At 53.6% G+C, this 22842-nt stretch overlaps 1 protein-coding gene and 1 non-coding gene across 3 annotated transcripts; one reads left to right on the top strand and one right to left on the bottom strand.

Moving 5' to 3' along the window:
- Positions 1–509: 509 nt before the first annotated feature.
- On the top strand, positions 510–22063 carry DMBX1 (diencephalon/mesencephalon homeobox 1). Of its 2 annotated transcripts, XM_043877842.1 has the most exons (5): positions 510–551; positions 15854–16019; positions 19355–19533; positions 19793–20141; positions 21086–22063. In XM_043877842.1, exons 2-5 carry the CDS (start codon positions 15866–15868, stop codon positions 21541–21543), a joined length of 1140 nt encoding a protein of 379 aa, XP_043733777.1. In that variant the 5' UTR covers positions 510–551; positions 15854–15865; the 3' UTR covers positions 21544–22063. The 2 variants fall into 2 exon arrangements, with proteins under 2 accessions (XP_043733777.1, XP_043733778.1); XM_043877843.1 differs by lacking the exon at positions 510–551 and having other exon boundaries at positions 15861–16017; positions 19338–19533; positions 21086–21672.
- Positions 18194–18265, bottom strand: TRNAC-GCA. The gene has a single exon. It is a non-coding gene; the product is annotated as a tRNA-Cys (tRNA).
- Positions 22064–22842: the final 779 nt, after the last annotated feature.

Genomic DNA, 22842 nt, shown 5'->3' with positions numbered 1-22842 from the left:
CGGGTAGTGTGGAGCTGATAGGGGGAGAGAGAAGTGTGTGGTGTATGCGCATGCATAGCTCGGGACCGATCCTGGAGAGATGGTGGGCGTGTGAGTCAGTCAGGGCACCCCCAGGCCATCACTTGCTGACCCTGTCTGGTGCCAAGTGTCCAGACGCGGGTGAGGCTTTTAAAGGGAGAAGGTTTCTTAAGACCCCCTCCTTGCCCTAGGGATTGGCCTACGGCTTCTGAAGACCCGAGGGAGACAGAGATCCGGGGACCGGGAGACGGAGATTCGGAGATTCGGAGGACGTGACCGACGAGGCTGGAGCCCACCGACCCACGACCCACGGACGGTCGGACCCCGGCAGCCTAGGCCGAGAGCCGCTCTGCAGCACCAGCGGGGCGGGGCGGGGGCGGGGGCGGGAGCGGCGCGTGATTGGCAGCCACCCGGGCCATTGGGGAGCGCGTGGGCCCGCGCGGGGCGCCCGGGAAACGCCGTTTAAAACTCCAGCCCCGACCAAGGCGCGCGTAGATGGCAGCGGCGACGGCGGCGAGGGCCGGGGAGACCAGGTGCGAGCGGGTACGGCCGGCGGGGCCGAGCTGGGAGGGGCGCCGGGACGGGGAGGACGCGGGCGGAGAACTCTGGGGACCGCCACCCCTCTAGTGGTCCTGCAGTCCCCGATCCGCCGGGAGGACCGGAAAGTTTGCTTGGGACCGGGGACTTGAGACGGACAAACAGACTGCGAAGGACAGAGAGGAAGGAGGGACAGGCCAGGGAGACAGAGGCAGGGAGAGATCGGGAGACGCGTAGGGTGAGACGGAGGGAGTGATACCTAGGGCTGACGACGGAGGCAGAGAGAGGGAACAGCCCAAGGAGCCAGACCGAAAGCAGAATTCGAAATTCCGAGGCAGAAAGAGGGAAAAGAGAGAGCCGTGGGCAGAAACGCGCGGAGGCCCAGACGGAAGCCGCGGCTCGCGGAGACGCAGGCACCCGCAGAGAACGCTTCGGATCCGTCACGGTTTTGCCTCATTTGGAAGATATTACTTCGCCCCTGAAAAAAAATAAATACAAAAAAGGTTTGGATATTAAGCGGAGACAAATCCTTCTCAGTTTGGAGGGGGGCGGGGAGGAGGTGGCCGGGGGTAATGCGGAGCAGATGCGGCCTCGGGGCGTCGCGGAGCCCGGGGCCGGGGCTGGGGAGGGGGCACGGCCCGCAGCCCAGGTCCCTGCCGGGAAAGCGCAGGGGTCGCCCCCATGCCTCCCCAGCTTCCGCATTCACGCCGCCCAGCGAACTGCCCGATGCCCCGGGCATTACCCGGGATCCTGCATCGGTCCGGGCTGCGCGGTCCCGGTACACACGCCACCCGCGGCGAGTGAGCCTTTTCTCTCCGGACTTCGATTCTGCAAGAATTCTCCGGTTGGGGGTGGTTCAGCGCTCAGCCAGCTTCTGTCCTCTTAAATGTAGCCTAGGGCTGGAGTCCCCCAGGTGGGTGTTTGGGGCGCAGCGGGCCTAGTCCCCCGGAATTCGTTTTGCCTCCCGCGGCCTCGACTGGAGTGCGTCGGGTGAGCTACGTGTGGAACGGCAGGCTGGGGCCAGCACCCGCAGCCTCTTTGTGGTGCTTCGGGTGAAGCGGTCAAGGGGCAGGGGGCATTGCCTGCCCAGGACTCTCCTCCCTGGGCCTCCCATGGCGGGTAGCTGTGACCCAGTTCTGGACGGGGACAGGCGGTTTCCCGGACTCTGCTAGCTGAACTTTCTCTTCCCTCGGGAGTTTCCGGGCTCTGCGCAGGGGCCGCTGCGGCCCTGGTGGTGCGCTTAGGGGGCCGAGCGGAATCTCTCCTCCTCTAAATTGTCCCCACATCTGGGACCCGAACTTGCCCTGATTCTGATGGTGGTGGTGGTGGTGGTTGTGTGTGTGTGTTCCTCAGGTTCCTTGTTCGTCCGATGGGGGAATCCCGCATTGGGGAGTGGGAGGAGGCCGAAATCTGCGCCCTTCCCACCCTTTGCTCGGGTTTCGAATCCCCCAAAGTAGGGAGCCAGTGGAGCCTCGAGCGCCGGTCCGCCCAGAGCATGGGACTATCTTTTTCGTTTTAGAAAAATTCTGCAGAGGCACGGGGTCTATCGGGCTAGTAGTGCTGGTTTTCTGAGGAGGCCCTGGGTTAAGGACGTCGGGGAGAGCGGAGGGGTTTACTGCCTCTATGGGCCTTTCGAGCTGGCCGTAGAGTGGCCCGGTTGGCATGTTTGCCCCGCAGCCGCGAAATTGCATAGGTTCCCAGTTTGCAGCCCTGACGGCCGGGTCACCCGGTGTCTTTCTTACTGGAGCTCTGGAGCCTATGCGCTGTAGCCGGGTTGGCTGGACCCAGCATCTTCCTAGGTTTTGTCGCCTATTAGTTTTAGGTGGAGTGGGCTGAAGAGTTGTTTTCAATTTTGCAGGGATTTGCATTTTACTTCTCTTCATCCTCAGTCTTCCCCCAAAGGAGAAGGCAGTCTGACCAAAGGGTCGGTGAATTTGGTTCCTACCTCCTCTCTCTGCAAACCAGCTGTGCTCATGTGCATGTAGGAGGTCAGAAAAAAAAAATCGAATTTGCTGCCCAGTGAGAGCAAATTTTCCGAATAATTGGCTCAAATCTCCGTGGCTGGGGCAGATACAGTCTCTGGACAAGAGGCAGGGATTCACTACTCCGATTGGGGGTAAACACCTTCCGTCACCCCCTCAGACATTATGGGCACCGAATCCTGCTGGAAAGGGGGAACTGTGCAGCCGCACAGACACTGCGGAGAAAGTGGAACAGAGGACAAAAGTGCATAGGAGAGGAAACCCGCCCTGGGCGAAGGCGGCTTCAAAGGTGAGCACCCGGGCCTCCACATGGGCCCCACCGGACCTCAGGCTGGCCAGTCAGCTTCGAGGGTGAAGGGTGAGTTTTGGGAGAATCCCTGCACTGGTGCCCACCACTTTCATACGCAGAATCCTGTGTAGTCTTGAAACTGTAGCCGTTTCTCTGATCCGATGCGAACATAACTGGCTTCGGAGACCTGGCCCCGTACATCCCGTCACACGACGCTTAGTGAATCTTTAAGAAACAAAAGCTTCCAGAGGAGCCTGAACTTACAGTTCTCTGGTCCTGTCAGGTCTGGAATGGAGGATCAGCCTACCACCCTTAAACCAATTGAGTTTGGTGGTTAGAGCACTCGGACTTGCCTGTAGGTTGCAGAACCTGAAGGAGGGGAAGAAACTCCCCCTCAATCTCTGAGCTAGTCCTGTACACACACTCACACATTTTGTAGCCATCCAGATGGACAGACACACAGGGACACACACACACATGTATAACTGACCACCACCCAGAGTCAAAGGCATGGGTTAGTGTTACCTGAACTAGGGGTGGCTAACAAGGACACACCCAGGTGAGAAGTCACGTAGGTAGAGAAACATACACATAGGACACACAGGTAAATCTGCTGGACACACACTCACAAAACTCCTTAGACAGACACTGCTGTGTGTATACAGGTTGAACTTACACGATCACTCAGGCATATCACACCAGACACTCCCAGGGCACCTATCTGAGGCCCAACAGCCCCCCTTCTCCCTTCAACCATTTCAGCCCATGGGCTTCAGTCCATAACTCCCATCCTCATTTCTGCTCCCCCCACCCCCATTCCCACCACTAGCCTGGGGACTCACCACTCTCTCCTCCTCTCACCCCTTCCAGGAAGTCTCTGGTCTTGGTGGAGCCAACCCCCACTTCCCCCAAGTTCCCAGTCCTCTCCCCCTCCTTTCCCCTCTCCTTCTCACAGTCCCGCTCGGCCGCCCTGTGGTGCCCATGTAAATGACAGCAATAAATATCTAATCAAGGCCCCGGGCGACGCCTCCCGCTGCCCGCCAAAGCCCATTACTGAGTAGGCGGGCGGGTTAGGGAGGGGTACTGGGGGGACCGTGAGAGGCAAGCTGAGCGTGTGGTCCGGTCTCGACCTTCGTCCTGCAGTGAGTACCCTAATCTCTGACCTTGGGCAGGTCATTGCTCCTCCCTCAGCCTCAGTTTCCCCTTGGGTAAGACGGGTGAGTTGGGTTCTCTGTTATCCTATTCTGCACCCCCGCCATCCAGCGAGCTGTCTTTCCACTTAGTCACCCCTCTGCTCTTCCGACAACTTATTTGACTTGGCCCAGTGCTGCCGGATGGGTGGACATTCCAGCTCGCACAGACCCAGGATCACAGCTCTGGCCCACCTGTTCTTCTGGCAGCGGCAGGGAAGAGTCCCCTGGATCTGGCGTCACTTGGCCAGAGTGCATTTTTCCCAGACAGAGTCACTACTTGCAAGTAGTTTACTGCTGCCACAGGCGCTGCTTCGGTGTGTTGCTAGGTCATTGGAGCCCACGGGGTCTGGAGGCCCCTTCCAGCTCCCACAGCTCTATGCATCAGGGTTGTCTGAGTCCCTGTGGCTGTGTGACCCTTTACCTACCTATCCATAGGTCTGTCTGTGCACAGAGTGGGATCCAGGGTCTCCAAGTCAGCAAGACACCCCACCAGTTGCCGGAGGCCCAGACCTGAGCTTGGAGCTGTGGCTCTGCGGAGACTCTGCAGTCTCTGTTTCCGGGTTGGCCAGGCCTGGGTCTCCATGATCCTGGAGCGACCCAACTCGTCCGTGCGGGACTCCAGACCCGGGGCAAACCAGGCGAGTAGGGCCAGCTCCTCTGTGCAGGTGAGACGCGGGAACGTGCTGGCGGCTGACTCGTGCGCCGCTCCACTCCGGGTCCGTCCTGGTCTCCTGGGTCTTCTCTGGCTTTCTAGCTGCATCTCTGCTGGAAAGGAAGTGGAGAATCAAGCAATTATCCCGCCAGTTCGGTTCCCAGGGCCTGCAGTCAGACCTCCCCTGAGCCAGCCTGTCCTCCAGAGCACACACTGGATGGGATTCGAGGAGAAACAAAAATTGGCCCTTTTCATCTTCCCGTCCTACCCCTGACGCATTTTGCTGCCTTAAAAAAAAAAAAAAAAATCTGCAGCCGCCTGATTTCTTTGCACCGTACCCCACCCCCAACATTAAGCACCTCAGAAAATCCGAGAATAGTAGGTGGAGGGGCCTCCCTCAGTCTCGGCCCATTAGCCTGCAGGGGGCTAATTACCCCAATTAGCGGCTGATTTATAATTAATGGCTCGGACCGAGGGATAATTGGATGTTAATGGATAACAGTTTGTGTAGGGAACTAAGCGCCTGGGCTCTTCCAGAGGGCCCCAGGGGTGGGGTCTGCCCTGAGACCCACCCAGAACTCTGGAGCTCTCCCTGATGGAGGTCTTTCCCTCCCCTCTCTGTCAACATCCCAAACCGAGAGGTGAGCATCTCCTTTCAGAAACTGAAGAGCTCTAGGGCTTGGAGATCTGACCCTGGCAAAGCCACACAGTCTGAAGCTCACCGTCTGAGGTCCTTGGCTCTAACTTTGGGGCCACTTTGGGGTCCCTCAGCTGAACTGGAAGGAGGATGCTGGAGATTTTGGACCCCAACAGCCCGTTCCCTCAGCACATGGATCAAGCAGTGTGGGGTTAACGGTAGCAATGTGCGAGTCATGGTGCTGGTATCAAATGCCGCTTGGGGAGCGGGGACATAGTCAGGATGGGAGCAATGGCCAGGGCTTGGTGTGGGACAGGATCAGGGCTCAGTCTGTGGCAAAATCAGGGCTGAAGCTATGGCCAGGAGGTGGCTTGGCTTCTGGTGGGGTCATGGGGTCGTCCATAGGAGTAGGGCAGTACAGGCAGGTGAGGAGGAGACTGGGGGCCTTAGCTCACTCAGTTCTGGGTTCTGCTGGCCTTCTCACATCTCCCAGAGCTGGTCTCCCCTCACCCAGGACTTTAGACCATCTGACCATTCTGCTAGAATTGGAGCCTCTGAAGCTGCTACTCCTTATATTACCCCAGAGTTTATACCTGACAAAGAGCGGCTCTATCTCTACTTGTGGGATGAATGCCTAATATTTTCCTTGCTGGGTGCTGAGTCCTGGCTCTGGAGCCAGACCCTACTTTGCAGGAGCCCCAGACTGGTGAGGTTAAGGGCTCTTGGTGAGCATGGAGTTCATGGGAGTTAGACTCCCTGGATTCCATCTTGGCTGAGCTGATTAGCTGTGTGGCTTTGGGCAAGTGACTTTATCTCTCTGGGTTCCTTGTCAGTCAAATGGGATGAGATTGTTGTGAGGAGTAAATGAGATGCTGCCTGTCAGGTCTCTCTCAGGATGGCTGGTGAAAAATAGTCATTATTAGATCTTGGGTGAAGGACAGGCAAATGGGCAGCTACAGTTTGGTGAGGTAATGCTACCATGGGAGTTCCAAGAAGTCACCTGACCCAGCCTGGCCCATCAAGGAGGGGCCTGGAGAAGAGGGTACCCAAGCCTAGTATGAGGAATCAGGAATTCTCCAGATAATGCTGGTGGAGGGACAGTGTTCCCAGAGGGGAAGGCAGTCACATGGTGACTTTGGGGAGCTGTGTCTCAGCGGGTGAGAGGGTGCTGGTACAGTGGGTTAGGAGGAAGCAAGAGTCGGGGAGTGGAAATGATGAATATGTGTGTCTCTAGACTGTGTCCTTGACTGTTTTCTGTGGTCTTGCTGGCAGTATTGAATCACTGAATTGTTGGTGCCCAGGCTCACCCTCCTGGGAAGGGTGGGGCATAGCTGGGGAGAATCTGGTGCCTGGCAAGGGGAGAGAAGCTGGTTCCTGGACTTTCTGCACCTTTGTATGCCTGATACTGACAGCGGAGATTTGGGAGGTTAGGGGGTTTGACAGTGACCTGAGAATGGATCCAAAAAATAAACAGCATCTAAGAGGGAGCAGCTGGGGGTATCCTCATCTCAGGTCTGCCCTTATCCCTGGCACCTGCAGAGTCCCTGGTCAGAGTAAGGCCAGGGTCTCGATGCTCCCTTAGAGCATATGCTCCCATTGCTGATTCCTGGCAACTCAGAAGAGGTGTGGGAATAGGGGTGCTTTCTGGTATGGCAGCTCATCCTTTCCAGTTCCCAAACAGATAAACCAAGGGTGACTTGGCTTCTTAGAGCCTCAATTCCTCATCTGTAAAGTGGGAATAATAATAGTGCTTCCCTTACAGAATTGGAATAAGAAATTCATGAGATTACCACTATTCAGTGTCTGGCATGTTCTGGGCAGAGAGTTTCTCTTAAAATCCTGTAAACTAACATAGTATTATAAAGCAACTGTAATTAATTAGTTTTTTTGGCTGTGGGGTGGCTTGCAGGAACAACTTAGTTCTCCAACCAAGAATTGAACCAGATCCTGGCAGCAAAAGTGTTGAGTCCTAACCAGGGATCACCAGGGAATTCCCAGCTATACTCTAAGAAAACTTTAAAAATTATTTATTTATTTGGCTGCATGGGTCTTAGTTGCGGCACACAGGATCTTCATCACAGAGCGTGGACTCACTAGTTGAGGCATGCAGGCTTAGTTTCTCCTTGGTACGTGGGATCTTAGTTCCCTGACTAGGGATCGAACCCATGTCCCCTGCATTGCCAGGCAGATTCTTAACCTCTGGACCATTAAGGAGGTCCCTAAAAAAATGTTTTGAATAAAAAAATAATCCTGGACCCACCAGCTCAGAGCTGGACAGCTTCTAGGTCATCTTCAGCTACCCCCACCCCAATACATACACATTCATGTGTGTGTGCACGTGCACACACACACACACACACACACACACACACACACACACACGAAGGACTCTCTCCTCCTCAGTATCCTCAGATGGCTGGATGGTCTTGGATTACACACTTCCCCTGACCAAGATTTCGGTCAATGTTGTGTCAGAAGAGGTCAGGGATGGCAGGTTCCTAGCCAAGGTTGCATAGCGGCCTGGGGTTGGGGCAGGAGCCCTGGTCTGGACCTCCTGAGTTTATGTGTTTATGTTTTTCTACCTGCCGAGCCACAGTCCTTTTGGTTTCCCAACTACTCAGTAGGGGGGACGGCTGCAGGGGCCTTTTCCCCGGAGGGTCTTGGGCGAGCCTCTGGGGCTGAAGGGGAGGCAGCATTTCTCAGGGCAGAAAGTCTAGGGCAGCAGGCCCCCTCCCACTGCCCTTGGCACCAGGGCTAGTCCTCACCAGGGCCTAGGTCTTGGCTACACTCTGGAAATCAGTACAGGTAGATCCTCTGCCACCTACCCCGTTAGTCACTACAGAGCCTCGGGCAGTGTCAGTTTTCTCATTCATACAGTGGTGATAAGTCCTATCTCGTAGGGTTGTGCTGAAGCTTGTTAATGTGAGCAGAAGAGGGTTTAGCTCAAGGTGAATGTTCAGTAAACGGTAGCTGTCATGGGTAGTGAGGTAATGTGTTTGACCACACTTGGAACAGAGAAGACAAGTCACTCAGAGAGTGCTGGTTCCTCCCCTCCTGCTTTCTTTCTTTTCCTTTAAACACAGTTGTTCTGCTTGGTTCTTCACTGTGTGTGGGAATGAGAAGAAATGGAGAGGGAATGAAAAGTTCAGAAAAAGAGAGGAAAGGTGAAGAGAGAAGGGACAGGCCTGTGGAGTGGCTGAGCTGGGTGCAGCTGAAGGGAGGGTCCACTTTGCTTTTAATCAAAGACGCCTTACGTGTGGTTTTTTAGCAGTGCTGCTGTTAATTTATAAAAAATGCCCCCTAATAAAATTCTGCTTGATTCTTCGATTGGCTGGGCATTAGGCCGCAGCCAGCAGCGACGTGGGGACATAACGGATGCATTTGCAGATTTGGAAAATTAAAGCCATCTATATGGCGCCTGTGGCGGGAGATCCGCCGATCTGCTTGCTTAATGAAATATAAAGATTCTTTTAACCAATGTAAGCACAATTCGACAGCTTGTGAAACACGGCCGCACCATGATGGATGGCTCTCCTGGCTCGCCAGGAATTGCGGGGCGGCACCTTTTAAATATATAATTGATTCTGTTTGGAGTGTGCAGTGGGCTGAGCCCACGCAGGGCCTGGCCTGGGGCCAGAGGTGCTGGGCCCCCTTTCGAGGCTCCAACTAGCCCTGCCGGACTCCAGCCTGGGCGGCTCTTGGCTTCCCCTTAGGACCCACAGCTCTCAGAACTGGGGGTGGATGGAGCTCCAGTTGCTGGGTCTGGCTGAGGACCCCAGGGGGGCAGGTCTGGGCTGCCCTATTGCTGGAAAAGTGCCTGCTGCACAGGGCTCCTCCAGTCCCAGACTCAGAGTCCTGAGGCGAGAGGAGGTGGTGGTACCAGGACCCCGAGGACCACACTGGGCTGTGCGGGCCCTGTGTCTTGGGCTGTGTGTCTTTCTCCTCTGTGCAGATTTATTCTTTACTAAGCACTGACCGTTTACCAGGCTCTGTGCTAGGTGCTGCGGAAACCCAAAATGGGTAAGGGAGATCTGTTTATTTTCTGTGTTGATCTGTCTTGCCGTCTGCATCAACTCCATCTCTGCTTTATTTCTTTCTCTTTGTTTTTCTCTCTCGTTCAGACCCTGTCCAGGGCCACATGACTTCTGAGGGTACATTTAGAGTATGTTCCTCTGGTCACACACACATGTTCACACACACCGGCCCACAGATATGCACACCCACATGAACATGTACATAACCACAGATGCCCACCTAAACACAGATGCCTGCGGTCACATGCCCGGTCACAGTCATGCTATGTACAAGCATGATCAGTGAGATGAGCTGTAAGCATGTGGCCTGGTGGTCCCATGTGTGTGCAGCTCAGATGGTAAGCAGCATCGTCAGCCAAGGGCCCCTCTGTGGCCTCAGAGGAGATCTGGGGCCCCGATGTCCACCTGGAGAAGGAAGAGAGCATGAAGGTGGGGAGAGAGGAGCTCAGCTGGGAGGATTCAGGCTGGCACGGCCTATCTTACAACATATACGCACGCTCACATGTGCACACGTGTGTGTATGAGCAACACCAGGGGGAGGTGCTTTTTCTCTGCTGTTGTCCTACTGCCTTGGACCAAACCAGAGATGCTAGACATCAGGGAATGGAACACGCTGGAGTAAGAGCCTGTGACTGGGGTTAGGAAATACTAGCTGGTGGGAAGAGCCTCACCTCACCTGTGGAAACCTGTTCCACCACCTCCTAGCTGCATGGCCCTTAACAAATTATCCAATCACTCTCACCTTTCGTTTCCACATCTGTGAGATGGGGGTAATAACAGCCCTTACTTCCTAGGGCATTGGGAGGATTGATGGGGATGTCTGATGTATCTGAGGCACTTAATAAATAGTTGTTATTATTAATTCATTCACCGGATCCTCATCTCCTGAGCTCTGCCTCTGTGCCAGACCCTGTGAGTGGGCTGAGGTGGGGAATCCAGAAAGGCATGAGTCACACTTTCTGCCCTCAAGGAGCTCAGCCTTGTGGGGGAGATAGAAGTGTCACACTACTCTGGTCCGGGGCTAGAACTGAGAAAATCCACATAAAGGCTTTGTGTGGTGCCTGTTCGGTGTGTCCAGTAAATGGCAGCTGCTGCTGCTGCTGTTACCATCCTTCCTGGGACCTGAGAATAGTTATGTGGAGCGTGAAGAGGAGAGAGATGCCTTCTCAGGGGCAGGTGGGGAAGGCCCGTCTTCTGAAGAGAAGGTGTCACTGGGGCTTTACCAGGTCCCGGGGGAGGAAGGGCAGTGACATCTCAGTCTGGAGGCCCAGTGGGAGCAAAGGCATGGAGCTGACAAGCCGGTAAGGGGAGGGCGTCAGGCTGGAGGGGAGAGGGAGGGGAGATGTCAGATTGGGAAGGTCCTGGAGGCCTCCAGAGGGCCAGCAGTTGAGGTCGGAGAGAGGCACTGCTCCTGGGTTCCGTTAATAAAGACTTGTCGTGCATCAAAAACTGTGGGATCAGCAATAATTAAGTCAATTAAAACGTCACTTACCACATTAACAGCAGCCAGTTTTAAGGCAACACAGCTCTTGAGTTTGGTGGGGGAGGGGCATTCCAGCCCGGCAGGGGGATGGGGGATGAATAAAATTACTTCTAAACCCTTGTTCCTCTTTCCCAGGTGGCCCTTGTGACATTTTGGAGACCAGCTCCGTTTCCACATCCCTGGAAACACAAAGATAACCCTCCCCCATCCCCACTCTCAAAAAAAAAAGAAAGGGGACTTCCTTAGTGGTCCAGTGGTTAGGAATCCACCTTGCAATGCAGGGGACTTGGCTTCCATCCCTCGTTGGGGAACTAACATCCCACAGGCTATGGGGCAACTAAGTCCGAGAGCCACACCCAACGCAGTCAAATAAATAATTATTTTTTTAAAAAGAGGAAAGAAGGAAAGAATATGAGTGTGAAGATCACCTGTAATCCCATCTGCTGACTCCCAGAGATGACTTCTGTTAGCTCTGTGTTACTTCCATATTTCTTTCCTCTGCATATTTATACATACATACATTACAGAAATGGGATCACCGCATGCATACTGTTACCTATTTCTTTCACTCAACAATATACTGTGAGCATCAGCATGTACAGATACACATCATTGTTTTAAACCGTGGCTCCGTCTTCTGTGGCGCTCGTGACTGTCTCCTCATTTACTGAACTAATCCTCTGTCTATGGACAGTGAGGATTCCAGTTGTTTGCCATCATAAGCAGAACCATCATAAATATTCTTATATCCATATCTCTGCATACTTGAAGGATAAATTTCTGGAAATGGAATTACTGAGTCCAGAGATGCTCTCTCTAAAAGCTTTTGATGCAGGGACGAAAGAGCTCTTTCGCCAGTGAGGTAGGAGAAGGACCATTTCCCACTCCCCTCAATAACCCTGCGTAATTGTTTTTCTTTGTATTTGCTAAACTGGTAAAAATTCTTATTTTATTGTTTCTATTTTTATTTCTTTGGTCACAAGGAAGGCTGAGCTCTTTTGTCACCTATCAGAAAGCTATTTTTCTCCCTTAATTAGTTGTCTCCTCATTTACTTAGCCTGTGTTTTATTTTTTATTTCGGTTGTGCTGGGTCTTTGTTGTGGTGTGTTGGCTTCTCTTATTTCAGAGCATGGGTTCCAGAGTGTATAGTCTCTGTAATTGCGGTCTAATTGCGGTATGTGAGCTTAGTTTCCCCAAAGCATGTGGGATCTTAGTTCCCCAACCAGGGATGGAACCTGAGTCCCCTACATCGGCAGGTGGATTCTTAATCACTGGACCGCCAGGGAAGTTCTTATCTCATCTTTTATTAAGGTGACCATCTTTTTGTTTCTATATAAGAGCTGTTTATATGTTATGGGTATTCTCTTTTGTTTTTAGTTGTGCTATTTATTTTTTGGTCAGATTTGCTATGTCATGTATGGCAAGTTCTCTCCCAGGTTTGTTGTTTGCCTTTTAGCTTTGTTTATGGTATATTCTGTCACACAAATGGTTAAACATTGTATTCTGTACCATAATTCTCTTCTCCTAGATCTCTGCCTTTGAGGTCATGTTTATGGTGCATGGAGTGGGATTCTGTGAGTAACTGTCATTGGTAGGTGTCTTGTGTGAGTGTCCACTCAGAAACCTATAAACCCAAACCTCAGCTCCCAACTTGTATATCCAGTTACCGATTTAACATTCTTTTTTTTTTTTTCTTTTCTTTTCTAGTGGTGCTGTGCAGTTTGTGAGATCTTAGTTTCCCAACTAGAGATTGAACCATGCCCCCTGCAATGGAAGCGCACAGTCTTAACCACTGGACCACCAGGGAACTGCCCTCAACCTAACATTCTTACTTGGAAGTTAGCCATATTTTATACCTATCATGTCCCCAAAAGGCTTCCCAGGTGGCTCAGTGGTAAAGAATCCACCTGCCAATGCAGGAGACATGCATTCTATCCCTGGTTCAGGAAGATTCCCCTGGAGAAGGAAATATCAACTCACTAAAGTATTCTTGCTTGGGAAATCACATGGACAGAGGGGCCTGGCTTGCTACAGCCTATGGGGTCACAAAAGAGTTAGACATGACTTGGCGACTAAACAGCAGCAGCAACGATGTCCCCCCAAGGCCTGGTTTCATTCTCCTCCTTCCCAGACCTGCTTCTCCCTGAGAGCTTGCAATTCGGGAAAAGATCCATCTTCACTCAGTTGTTGTTCAGTCACTCAGTCGTGTCCAACTCTTTGCCACCCCATGGAGTGCAGCATACCAGGCTTCCCTGTCCTTCACCAACTCCTGGAGCTTGCTCAAACTGATGTCCATTGAGTTGGTGATGCCATCCAACCGTCTCATCCTCTCTTGTCTCCTTGTTCTCCTGCCTTCAATCTTTCCCAGTATCAGGATCTTTTCCAGTGAGTTGGCTCTTTGCATCAGGTGGCTAAAGTATTGGAGTTTCAGCTTCAGCATCAGTCCTTCCAATGAATATTCAGGGCTTATTTCCTTTAGGAGGGACTGGCTTGATCTCCTTGCAGTCCAAGGGACTCTCAGGTGTCTTCTCCAACACCACAGTTCAAAAGCATCAGTTCTTCAGCACTCAGCCTTCTTTATGGTCCAACTCTTGTACCCATACATGACTACTGAAAAAACCATAGCTTTGACTTTTCAGACCTTTGTTGGCAAATTAATGCCTCTGCTTTTTAATATGCTGTCTGGGTTTGTCATAGGTTTTCCAAGGAGCAAGTGTCTTAATTTCATCTTCACTCAATAGCCCAGTCCACTTGAGTCATCTTTTTGCCCTCTTTTCCTCACATCTTAAAACTAACCTTTTAGCAGTCATGTCAATTCTGCCTTCATACCATATCCTGACTCTGACCACTTCTCCCCACCTCCACCCATCCTGCCCGAGTGGAAGGCCCTTTGGTTGCTGGGCTGGATTCTGCAGTGGCCTGGCCTTTCCACTTCTCTTCTTGACCCCTCTGCAGTTTGATCTCCATACAGCAGCAAAGTGAGCTTTTAACAACAAATCATGTTATTCAAGACTGTCCAGGAGCTTCCCATCATACTCACGATAAAACTCAAACTCCTTATTTGGGCCATGAAGCCCCCTGGGATCTGGCCCCTTCTCTCCCTCACACCTCGTCTCATCCACTTGACCCCCTCACCCTCTGAGCTCCAGCTACGCTGGTTTCCTTGCTGTTCCACACACACACCAAGTTGTTCATGCCTCAGGGACTTTGTCCTTGTTGTTCCTTTTACCTGGAAAGTCTCCCCCCACCCCAATAAGATTCATGTGGCTTATTTTGAATATCAGAGAGCCCTTTCCTGACCATACGTTCTAAAATAGCCTCACCTTTCCTCTTGATATGCTCTTCCTCTGCCCTGTTTTTCTTCAGAGTACTTATTCCTGTCTGACTTTATTATATAGGTTTATTGGTTTTATAACCTTCCCTGCTTGGGAGGTAAATTCCATGAAGGCAGGATTTCCCTGATGATCCAGTGTTAAGACTCTGCAGTTCCACTGCAGAGGACATGGATTCGATCCCTGGTCGGGGAACTAAGATCCTATATGCCTCTCAGTGTGGCCAAAAAAATTCCATGAAGGCAAGGACTTTGGTGCTTAGTAGGTGGGTGCTTAATGAGTCTCTGCTGAATGAATATGTGTAATATATGAATGTGTATGAGTGTCAGGTTTATGTGTAGATACATCTGCTATGTGGATAGGTATCTGTGAGAATGTCTATGTGTGGAACTGTGGGAATAATGACATTGCGTTTGTGATTGTTGATGAATTTGTGTGTGAGTATGACTACTTATGTGAAGAGTGTCTGCATATGTGTATCTGTGCATGAAATATGTGTGTGCATGTGTACGTGTGTGTGTGTGTGCTATGGATGTTTGGTGATATGTCCACTTCAGTGAGTGTAGGGAGCCAAAATACCTGGACATGGTCTTTCTTTTGTCAAATGGTCCATGTTCCAAAACTGACACTTCAGGCCAATATTTGGTGGGCATAAGGACTGGGAGGGTCTGGAGGAGCCCTGGGGCTGGTGGGGCCCTGGCAGCCTCGTGCCGATCTGAGCCACCTCAGCAGAAGGGATGTACTCTCTGATGTGCATTTTTTGGCAGCCAAAGAATGAGGCTGAAGGAGCAGCCTCATCTGTGGGGTGGAGGAGGCCCTGCGTGGTCTGTGTGGCTTCAACATGTCACTGCTCTTTCTCCAAGCCTCAGTAGACTCATCTGTAAATGGAGTTCACTTGCTCTAGGTCTGCTTGCTTCTTGGGCATATGGTGAGAATACAGGGAGGCAATGGCAGTGTGCATATGACAGTCATAGTAACCGTGTTCTTACAGCTGTGTGGCACATGAGGGTTGTAGTCCATTATCTCACCAGAGCAAATGCCTCACTGAGTCCAGTGACTGGAGTCACTCCAGTCCAGCTCTGGACTTGGCTCCCTGTGAGCCTCCTTGGCTTCTTGTTGAACAAATAATATGTGTGTGAGGTGCAAATTAGTAGGTGCCTGGGTGATTAATGAAGAGATGAAGAACGAAGATGGTGAATGAAGAATGAAGTAGTAAACAGATTGTTGAATCCCAGTGATTAACGTGTTTGAGCATACCCTATATACCAGACCCTGTTTATTGTAAAGGCTTCTCTTAATCCTTGCAACAACCCCATGAAATAAGTACTATTACTCAACCCATTTTGCAGATGGAGAAACTGAAGGTCAGGGAAGTTAAGTGACTTACTCAAAGCCAGAAAGCCTGCAGGTGGCAGGGTGGAGAGTCCAGCTCAGGCAATCTGACTCCAGAGCCCAGAGCATTAAGCCCTACACAAGTCCTGCTGCATGAATCAATGAATGAGTGGCTGAATGAATAAATAAATAGAGGCAGGAGCCCTCTTGCTCTTAGCTGTGGGCAAGGTGGGCCTCTTTCCCATGAGGTGGCAGAAGCTCAGGGGTGAGGTGGGCATCCAAGGTCTGGGCGAGGGGTGGTGTCTCCCCCAGGGTAGAGTGTGACCACATGGCTTCATGTCCCCTCCCTCTCGCCCGTCTGCAGGCACATGCCGTGATGCAGCACTACGGGGTGAATGGCTACTCGCTGCATGCCATGAACTCGCTCAGCGCCATGTACAACCTGCACCAGCAGGCAGCCCAGCAGGCCCAGCACGCCCCCGACTACCGGCCTTCGGTGCATGCGCTCACACTGGCCGAGCGCCTGGCTGGTAAGGGCCGTTTGTGGGGACGGGGGCTGCAGGGTGGAGGAGAGATCTGGGGGACAAGGCTCTGTTTGGAAGGTGAAGGCAGGAGGGAGCACTGGGAATGAAATTCAGGAGGACCCAGGTCACTTATGGCACAGGGAGATGTCAATTCAAAATCTGTGTGCATATCCAGAGCATCCATGTTTGCCAGGGGCCTGGGCCTGGCCTGTGCTTTCCTTCAGATTTCCTTCACAGCCCTCTGAGGGAGGGGCCCAATAGCCTCTCACGGTGGAGAGACCGAGGTGGGAGGTAAGGGACTAGCCCAGAGCCTTCCAGCTGGGAAGTGGCCAGAGTGCCCCGGGAGCCACTTCTGTAACAGCGCCCACATTTTGATCACTGATTGTGTGGCCAGGCACTGCATGAGTTGCTCTTTCTCTCTCTGTGCATTAAACCATTCAACTCCAGTAAAGGGAGGTTATTATCTCCATTGTATGGACAAGGAAACGGAGGCTCAGTGAGGCTAAATCTAGGCAGGGCTGGGGTGGGAGATTAGAATGGGACCTTATGGCTAAAAATCTGAGCTTTGAAGTCTCAGATTTGCCATCATTGTAGGGTGTGCCTGCTCTCCTCTCTTCTCTGAGCCTCAGCTTCCCCTTTATAAACAGGGAAGCTGGTGGGGCCCATTCCATAGGATGGTGTGGATGTTACTTGAGGTAACACATGTAGGGTATTCAGCAGGGACTGGTAGGTGCTCAGAGGAAATTATTATCCAGGTCCTATGGGAAGTGCCCATGAGGGAGCTACAGTCCCCCCGACTCCCATTCACCCGTGGTTGCTCTGCTGTGAGAGTGCCTCAGTGAACGTGGGAAGGATTTGATGGCTTGGGTGGGGAATGTGAGTTCCTGAGAGGTGAAGCCACCCACCCCATCCTGTCCCAGGCCAAACCTCAAGCAGCAGATGAACTGCTCTGGGCCTGTGCCAGATGGTCCTGGGAGAGCTTTAGGGTACTTCCAGGGATACCAGGTGCCCATATAGCCATGAGAGGGCACAGCAGAAAGAATGTGGCCAGGATCAAGTGGTGGGGCAGACCAGATAAGCGTGATCAGCTGGTGCGGTCAGGGAGGGCTTCCTGGAGAGCATGGGGCAGGAGCCCAGCCTTAAAAGGGCAAGGAAGAGGGACTAGCATGAGAAAGGCACAGAAATGCAATGAGCTGTGAGGCCTGGATAGGGGATCTGGCCTGACAAGGAGGGCAGGGCAGCCACTTCTACTACTTTAGACCTGCAAGGCTCTGGGAAGGGCTCAGAGGATGAAACCGAGCCCCTGGTCACTTTCTGTGGATGAGCATCAGTCTCCAGCGTGGCAATGTGTGTGCAGGCCTGCCCGGCTATGGCTGCTTCTCTGGTTTGGAGTGAGTTCCCTGTGCCCGGCCTGGTGGTGACATTATAGATCCTGACCATGTTCCAGGGCTCAGAGAGGAAAGATCAGGGACAGAGGAAGTGGAGTATTCAGTGCTCCCACCAACCCTCTAATCTTAAAGAAAGAGGCACACGAGCTCCAGGCGGGCCCTTGTATGAAGGCCTTGACTTCCAGGAGGTTTTGCTGATGGTGCAGACAGCCTGGTCTCCTAGGCGGCAACCCCCTGCCCTCACCTGCAGCTCCTGGAACCAGCAGCAGGATGCTGAGCTGTTGCTCCCGCACCCAGGGTTCCACTGAGAGGGGTTCTCTCCTTCCCCTTCCCCAGTGTAACCAGCATGAGCTTGGGGCTCAGCCCAGGTTGGGATTAGTGCTGGTTTGTGAGGGGTTCAGGGCTCCCTCTTTACATTGAAGACGGAGAAGCCCAAAGTCTGAGGCTTCCTGGAGACCCAGTTGCTCCTTCTTCCTCGTTTAGAGTGTTGTGTTGACTTTCCAGTCCCTGAAGTGAAGGTGGCCCTGTGCAAAGGCTGACGCAGCTTGGGTTCCTTTCAGCATAGATGGTCCAGGGCTTGCTTATGGGTGATGGGAGGCCGGGAAAGAGAAGTTAACTGTCCATCCTCCTGGGACTAGTCAAGCAGAAGAGCAGGAGTGTGAAAGTGAAAGTCGCTCAGTCATGTCATACTCTTTGCGACCCCATGGACGGTAGCCCACCAGGCTCCTCTGTCCATGGGATTCTCCAGGTAAGAATACTGGAGTGGGTTGCCATTTCCTTCTCCAGGGGATCTTCCCTACCCAGGGATCGAACCCAGGTCTCCTGCACTGCAGGCAGATACTTTACCAACTGAGCTATCAGGGAAGAGCAGGAGGGTAGACAGCAACCCCAGGCAGATATATATGCTGGGAGATTCCGTTCTCAGCACTTGGGCAGGACCGTGGAATCTGTTGTCTATCAGGCCTGTCTCCTCTCCTAGCCTGTGGTGGTGGTTGGTACCTGCTCTCTTTGTCCTTACCTCCTGGAGAAAGCAGCTAGAAGGGCCAAGACTGCACGCAACCAGCCTTTCTGAGGCTGCCAGCCCTGCCAGAGCCAGCCTTTCTGTTGAGGAGATATAAAACCAAGGTCTCAGGTCCTACCATCAGAGACTCATAGGCCAACTGGGATGATGAAATTCATAGCCAGAGGACATAGGATCAAGAGCCAGTGAATTCCATCTACTTAATCAGACTCCTGCTAACAAGACCTTGCAGATAGATCCCAAGCTCACAGCCTGGCTTCTTATGGTCAGGGCGGCATTCTGTTGGTATCCAGAATCTAAGGGTCATTGGCTCCTAGAACGTTTGTGACATGGACTTCCAAATTGACAGCATCATGTACTCTCAGAATGTTTTATCTTATTATTCTAGGACTTTATGGATTTTGGCTTCCCTGGTGGCTCAGAGGTTAAAGCGTCTTCCTCCAATGCGGGAGACCCGGGTTTGATCCCTGGGTTCGATCCCTGGGTAGGGAAGATCCCCTGGAGAAGGAAATGGCAACCCACTCCAGTATTCTTGCCTGGAGAATCCCATGGATGGAGGAGCCTGGTAGGCTACAGTCCATGGGGTCGCAAAGAGTTGGACACGACTGAGCTACTTCACTTTCACGTATGGATTTTAGGGTAAAGCCCGCCCGCCCACCCACCTCAAATAAGGAAGATCCCCCTCAGGCATATTCCTAACAGCCATTCTTAGAGATGAATTAGAGTTCAGTGGGCCTGATAGTGAAAGATAGTGTGGAGTGATCTTGAAAATCCAGCTACATGGAGAGGACATGGGTGATTTCCATGGGGAAGAGACCAGGGTCTAACTCTGGCAGGACCACAGTGGGTCAGAGCAGGGTAAGATTTAAAACCTATTTCCCATAATTAAATGGGCCCCCTCTCCTTGCCCTCCAACGGCTGTACATTTCAAGACATCATCTTGGAGGCCCGCTATGGCTCCCAGCACCGCAAACAGCGTCGCAGCCGCACGGCGTTCACAGCTCAGCAGCTCGAGGCCCTGGAAAAGACCTTCCAGAAGACTCACTATCCGGACGTGGTGATGCGTGAGAGGCTGGCCATGTGCACCAACCTGCCTGAGGCCCGGGTGCAGGTAGGGCCCAGCTAGACCTTGCAGACAAGCACCAGCCCATCAGTCTGGCTTCCCACTGTCCAGGAGCCAACATTTCACACTGCACCTGGTGTCTCCATGAATGACTGCAGTAACAGGAGGGGAGCTGGGGAAGGGATTGTGGGTGTGTGTTTCCCAGAGGGCGGGGTGATCTTATCCTGCACATCCCCTTGGGGAGCACCCTGCTCCACAACTCTACTGCATCCCCTCCCATTCCTGCTGCCCCTCTCCCCGTCCCTAGGTGTGGTTCAAGAACCGCAGGGCCAAGTTCCGGAAGAAGCAGCGCAGCCTGCAGAAAGAGCAGCTCCAGAAGCAGAAGGAGGCTGAGGGATCCCACGGGGAAGGCAAGACCGAGGCCCCAACCCCAGACACCCATCTGGAGACTGACCAGCCCCCCAACTTGCCCAGCAGCGACCCCCCTGCTGAGCTTCACCTGAGCCTGTCTGAGCAGTCGGCCAGTGAGTCGGCCCCCGAAGACCAGCTGGACCGGGAGGAAGACCCCCGGGCAGGGGCTGAGGATCCCAAGACCGAGAAGAGCCCTGGGGCTGAGAGCAAGGGGCTGGGCTGCAAGAGGGGCAGCCCCAAGGCAGGTGAGGTTTGGCAGGGGCTATGGGTGGTCTGGGGCCCCGCCTAGGGAGAATGGCCAGGTCTAGCCGCCCAGGGGCCTGGCTCTGCCAGGGGTGTCAGAGCAGAGATAGAGTTAACCCTGGACACGTGGCACTAGCCCTGACCCAGAGAAAGGACACGGCCATAGCAGGTTCGTGCCAGGTGATCCCCCTTTAGTCGCGGAATCCTGGCAAGGTCAAGGGAATTTGGCGGGGAGGGGCTGTGTGGCAGGGGAGGGATACTTGAAGAGCTTAGGGTAGAAGCTATTTATCAGTCCAGTATTTTAACAACAGTACAGATGTACCAGTGCATATTGGGTGAGTGCTATACGAGTACCAGAGATCCCCAAATGTAGCAGGCTCCCGGGCTGTGTTTTTTGAAGGAGCAGAACTCTGGCAGGAAGCATTATCTCAGTCACAAACCCTGCGTCCAGGCAGCGGGGGAACGGGGCTGTGAGCTGAGAGCTGGAGGGGAAGGGGAACCAAAGACAGGAGAGGGAAAGGGGAGGCAAACCCTTGGAAAGAACAGGAGTCTTGGGGTGGGACACTTCTGTACTACTGCTTATGGCTCAGCCATTCCCCATGTCAATCTGATTCTGTTGTAACGATTTTGAGAGTCAATAGAACTCTTTTGTTCCACCAAACCCAACAAACAACAAAAACCAAAACAGGAAAAGGATACTCCCTAAGACGTCAGATATGAGGGCCCTGGCAGAGCCCGGGCTGTCGGGAAGCTTGGGTCCCTCCCTCCCAGGATTCTGGGGACACCGTGGCTTCAGGGGACGCCCTGGCTGAGATGGGTGGGTATGATTTCAGCCACAGCTCGTCTTGTCTACAGCGCCAAGGGGGAGGCGAGGCCGAGGGGGAGCCCCTCCTGGCAGACCAGTGCCCTTGTCCTGAGTCCTCGGTTCGTGATTCTCTGCTTGCAGATTCCCCGGGCACCCTGGCCCTGACGCCTGCAGCCCCGGGGGCTGGCCTCCTGGGCCCCTCCCACTCCTACTCCTCCTCCCCGCTGAGCCTCTTCCGTCTGCAGGAGCAGTTCCGCCAGCACATGGCCGCCACCAACAACCTGGTGCACTACTCCTCCTTCGAAGTGGGGGGCCCGGCCCCCGCTGCCGCTGCAGCCGCCGCCGCCGCTGCTGTGCCCTACCTGGGCGTCAACGTGGCCCCGCTGGGCTCACTGCACTGCCAGTCCTACTACCAGTCGCTGTCAGCGGCCGCCGCTGCCCACCAGGGCATGTGGGGGTCCCCACTGCTGCCTGCGCCCCCTGCAGGCCTGGCACCTGCCTCGGCCGCCCTGAACAGTAAAACCACGAGCATCGAGAACCTGCGGCTTCGGGCCAAGCAGCATGCAGCATCCCTGGGACTTGATACGCTGCCTAACTGACTGCTGGCCTCCCGCTGCAGCCAGGGCTCTCAGGCGCCCCCAGCCCAGCCCCAGGTTCATCCCAACATGGCTCTCAGGGAGCTACCTCATGAGCCCAGGGATCCTGGGGCCTTGGAGTCCTGCTTCCTGTCCCCCCACCTCCCCAGCTCCAGCCCTCGGTGAAGCCCACACCTGCACCCTCTGCATGGCCCTGCTTGGATCTCACGGAGGCCAAATGGGGAGAAGGTGAGAGGCCAGTGCCCCCAGCTTTCCTTGGGGAGTGAGAGGTTCTCGCTGGCCAGACCCCTGCCTCAGTGTCGCCTCCTCCCATCCCCTGCTTCCTCCCCTAGTAAGTTGCTGTGTGGAACGTGAGATATAAATATAAATATATAAAGCTATATTTTCAGGCACCTGCCTGCCCCAGGCCCCCTGCCCTGCTCCATTGCTTCTCCACTGCCACCCCCCAGCTCTGCCTACAGCTTCTGCGTCTCTCTCTGGCCTTCCCTCTTCTCTCTGTCTCCCCTTTCCTCCTCCTCCTCTCCCCAGCCTCTGTCTTCTCCTCTCTGGATCTCCCCACCGTGTCCCTTCTTCCTGCCCCTGCTTTCTTTCTTGGGTGCTGGCTGTGTTGATGTAGACCGTTCCAAATTATGTTTTATTTGGGGTTATGGCTTTTCAGTTTTAGTCATTTTGGCTTCTTCCTGTTCCTCTCCTTTCTCTTCTTCCCAACCTCCTGGCTCCTCCCCGCCCGCACCCTCTTGAGGCAGCTTCTTCTTCCAGTAGAGGTGATACGGTCCGTAGCCACTGCAGTGGCAGGCAGGAGGGGGCCCTAGTTCCCACCCCCAACCCTGGCCTGTATCTAGAAAAGCATGTTCTCTGTCTTTTCTAGCTTTGAGACGCCCCCTCCCCATCCCCAGCCCAGATTGAGATGGAGGGGAGTGGAGGCAGGAGTCAGGCTGAAGCAGACGGTAGAAGGACAGCATCTCTGGCTGTAAAACCTCCAGGACTGGAGCCCGGGGCCAGCATTCATCCAGGGCTGACCACAGGGCTCTAGACCTCTCTCTGGTAAAACTTCCCTGGTTGGTGGGAGGCAGTAGGGCACAGGTGCTTTCAGAGAAGTGTCTTCGAGAAATAAGGTCTTCTGCCCCCAAGCCTGAGGTTCCACAGTTAGTGTCCGTGGCAGGGTGTGGCCGAGCCAGGAGGGAGGGTCCTCCACCTCCTGATCACACCATGTGGCAATGCAGAGTCTCAGGGCTTCAGCTGGCATCCTGCCTCAGAGCCCACTGTCGAAGTAAGGGCTTCCAGTGAGTCGCTGGCACAGAA

This window comes from Cervus elaphus, chromosome 20, assembly GCF_910594005.1.
Source record: "Cervus elaphus chromosome 20, mCerEla1.1, whole genome shotgun sequence".
Lineage (NCBI taxonomy): Eukaryota > Metazoa > Chordata > Mammalia > Artiodactyla > Cervidae > Cervus > Cervus elaphus.
The sequence above is the reverse complement of the archived record's forward strand: the minus strand, read 5'-3'. Positions and strand labels throughout refer to the sequence as shown.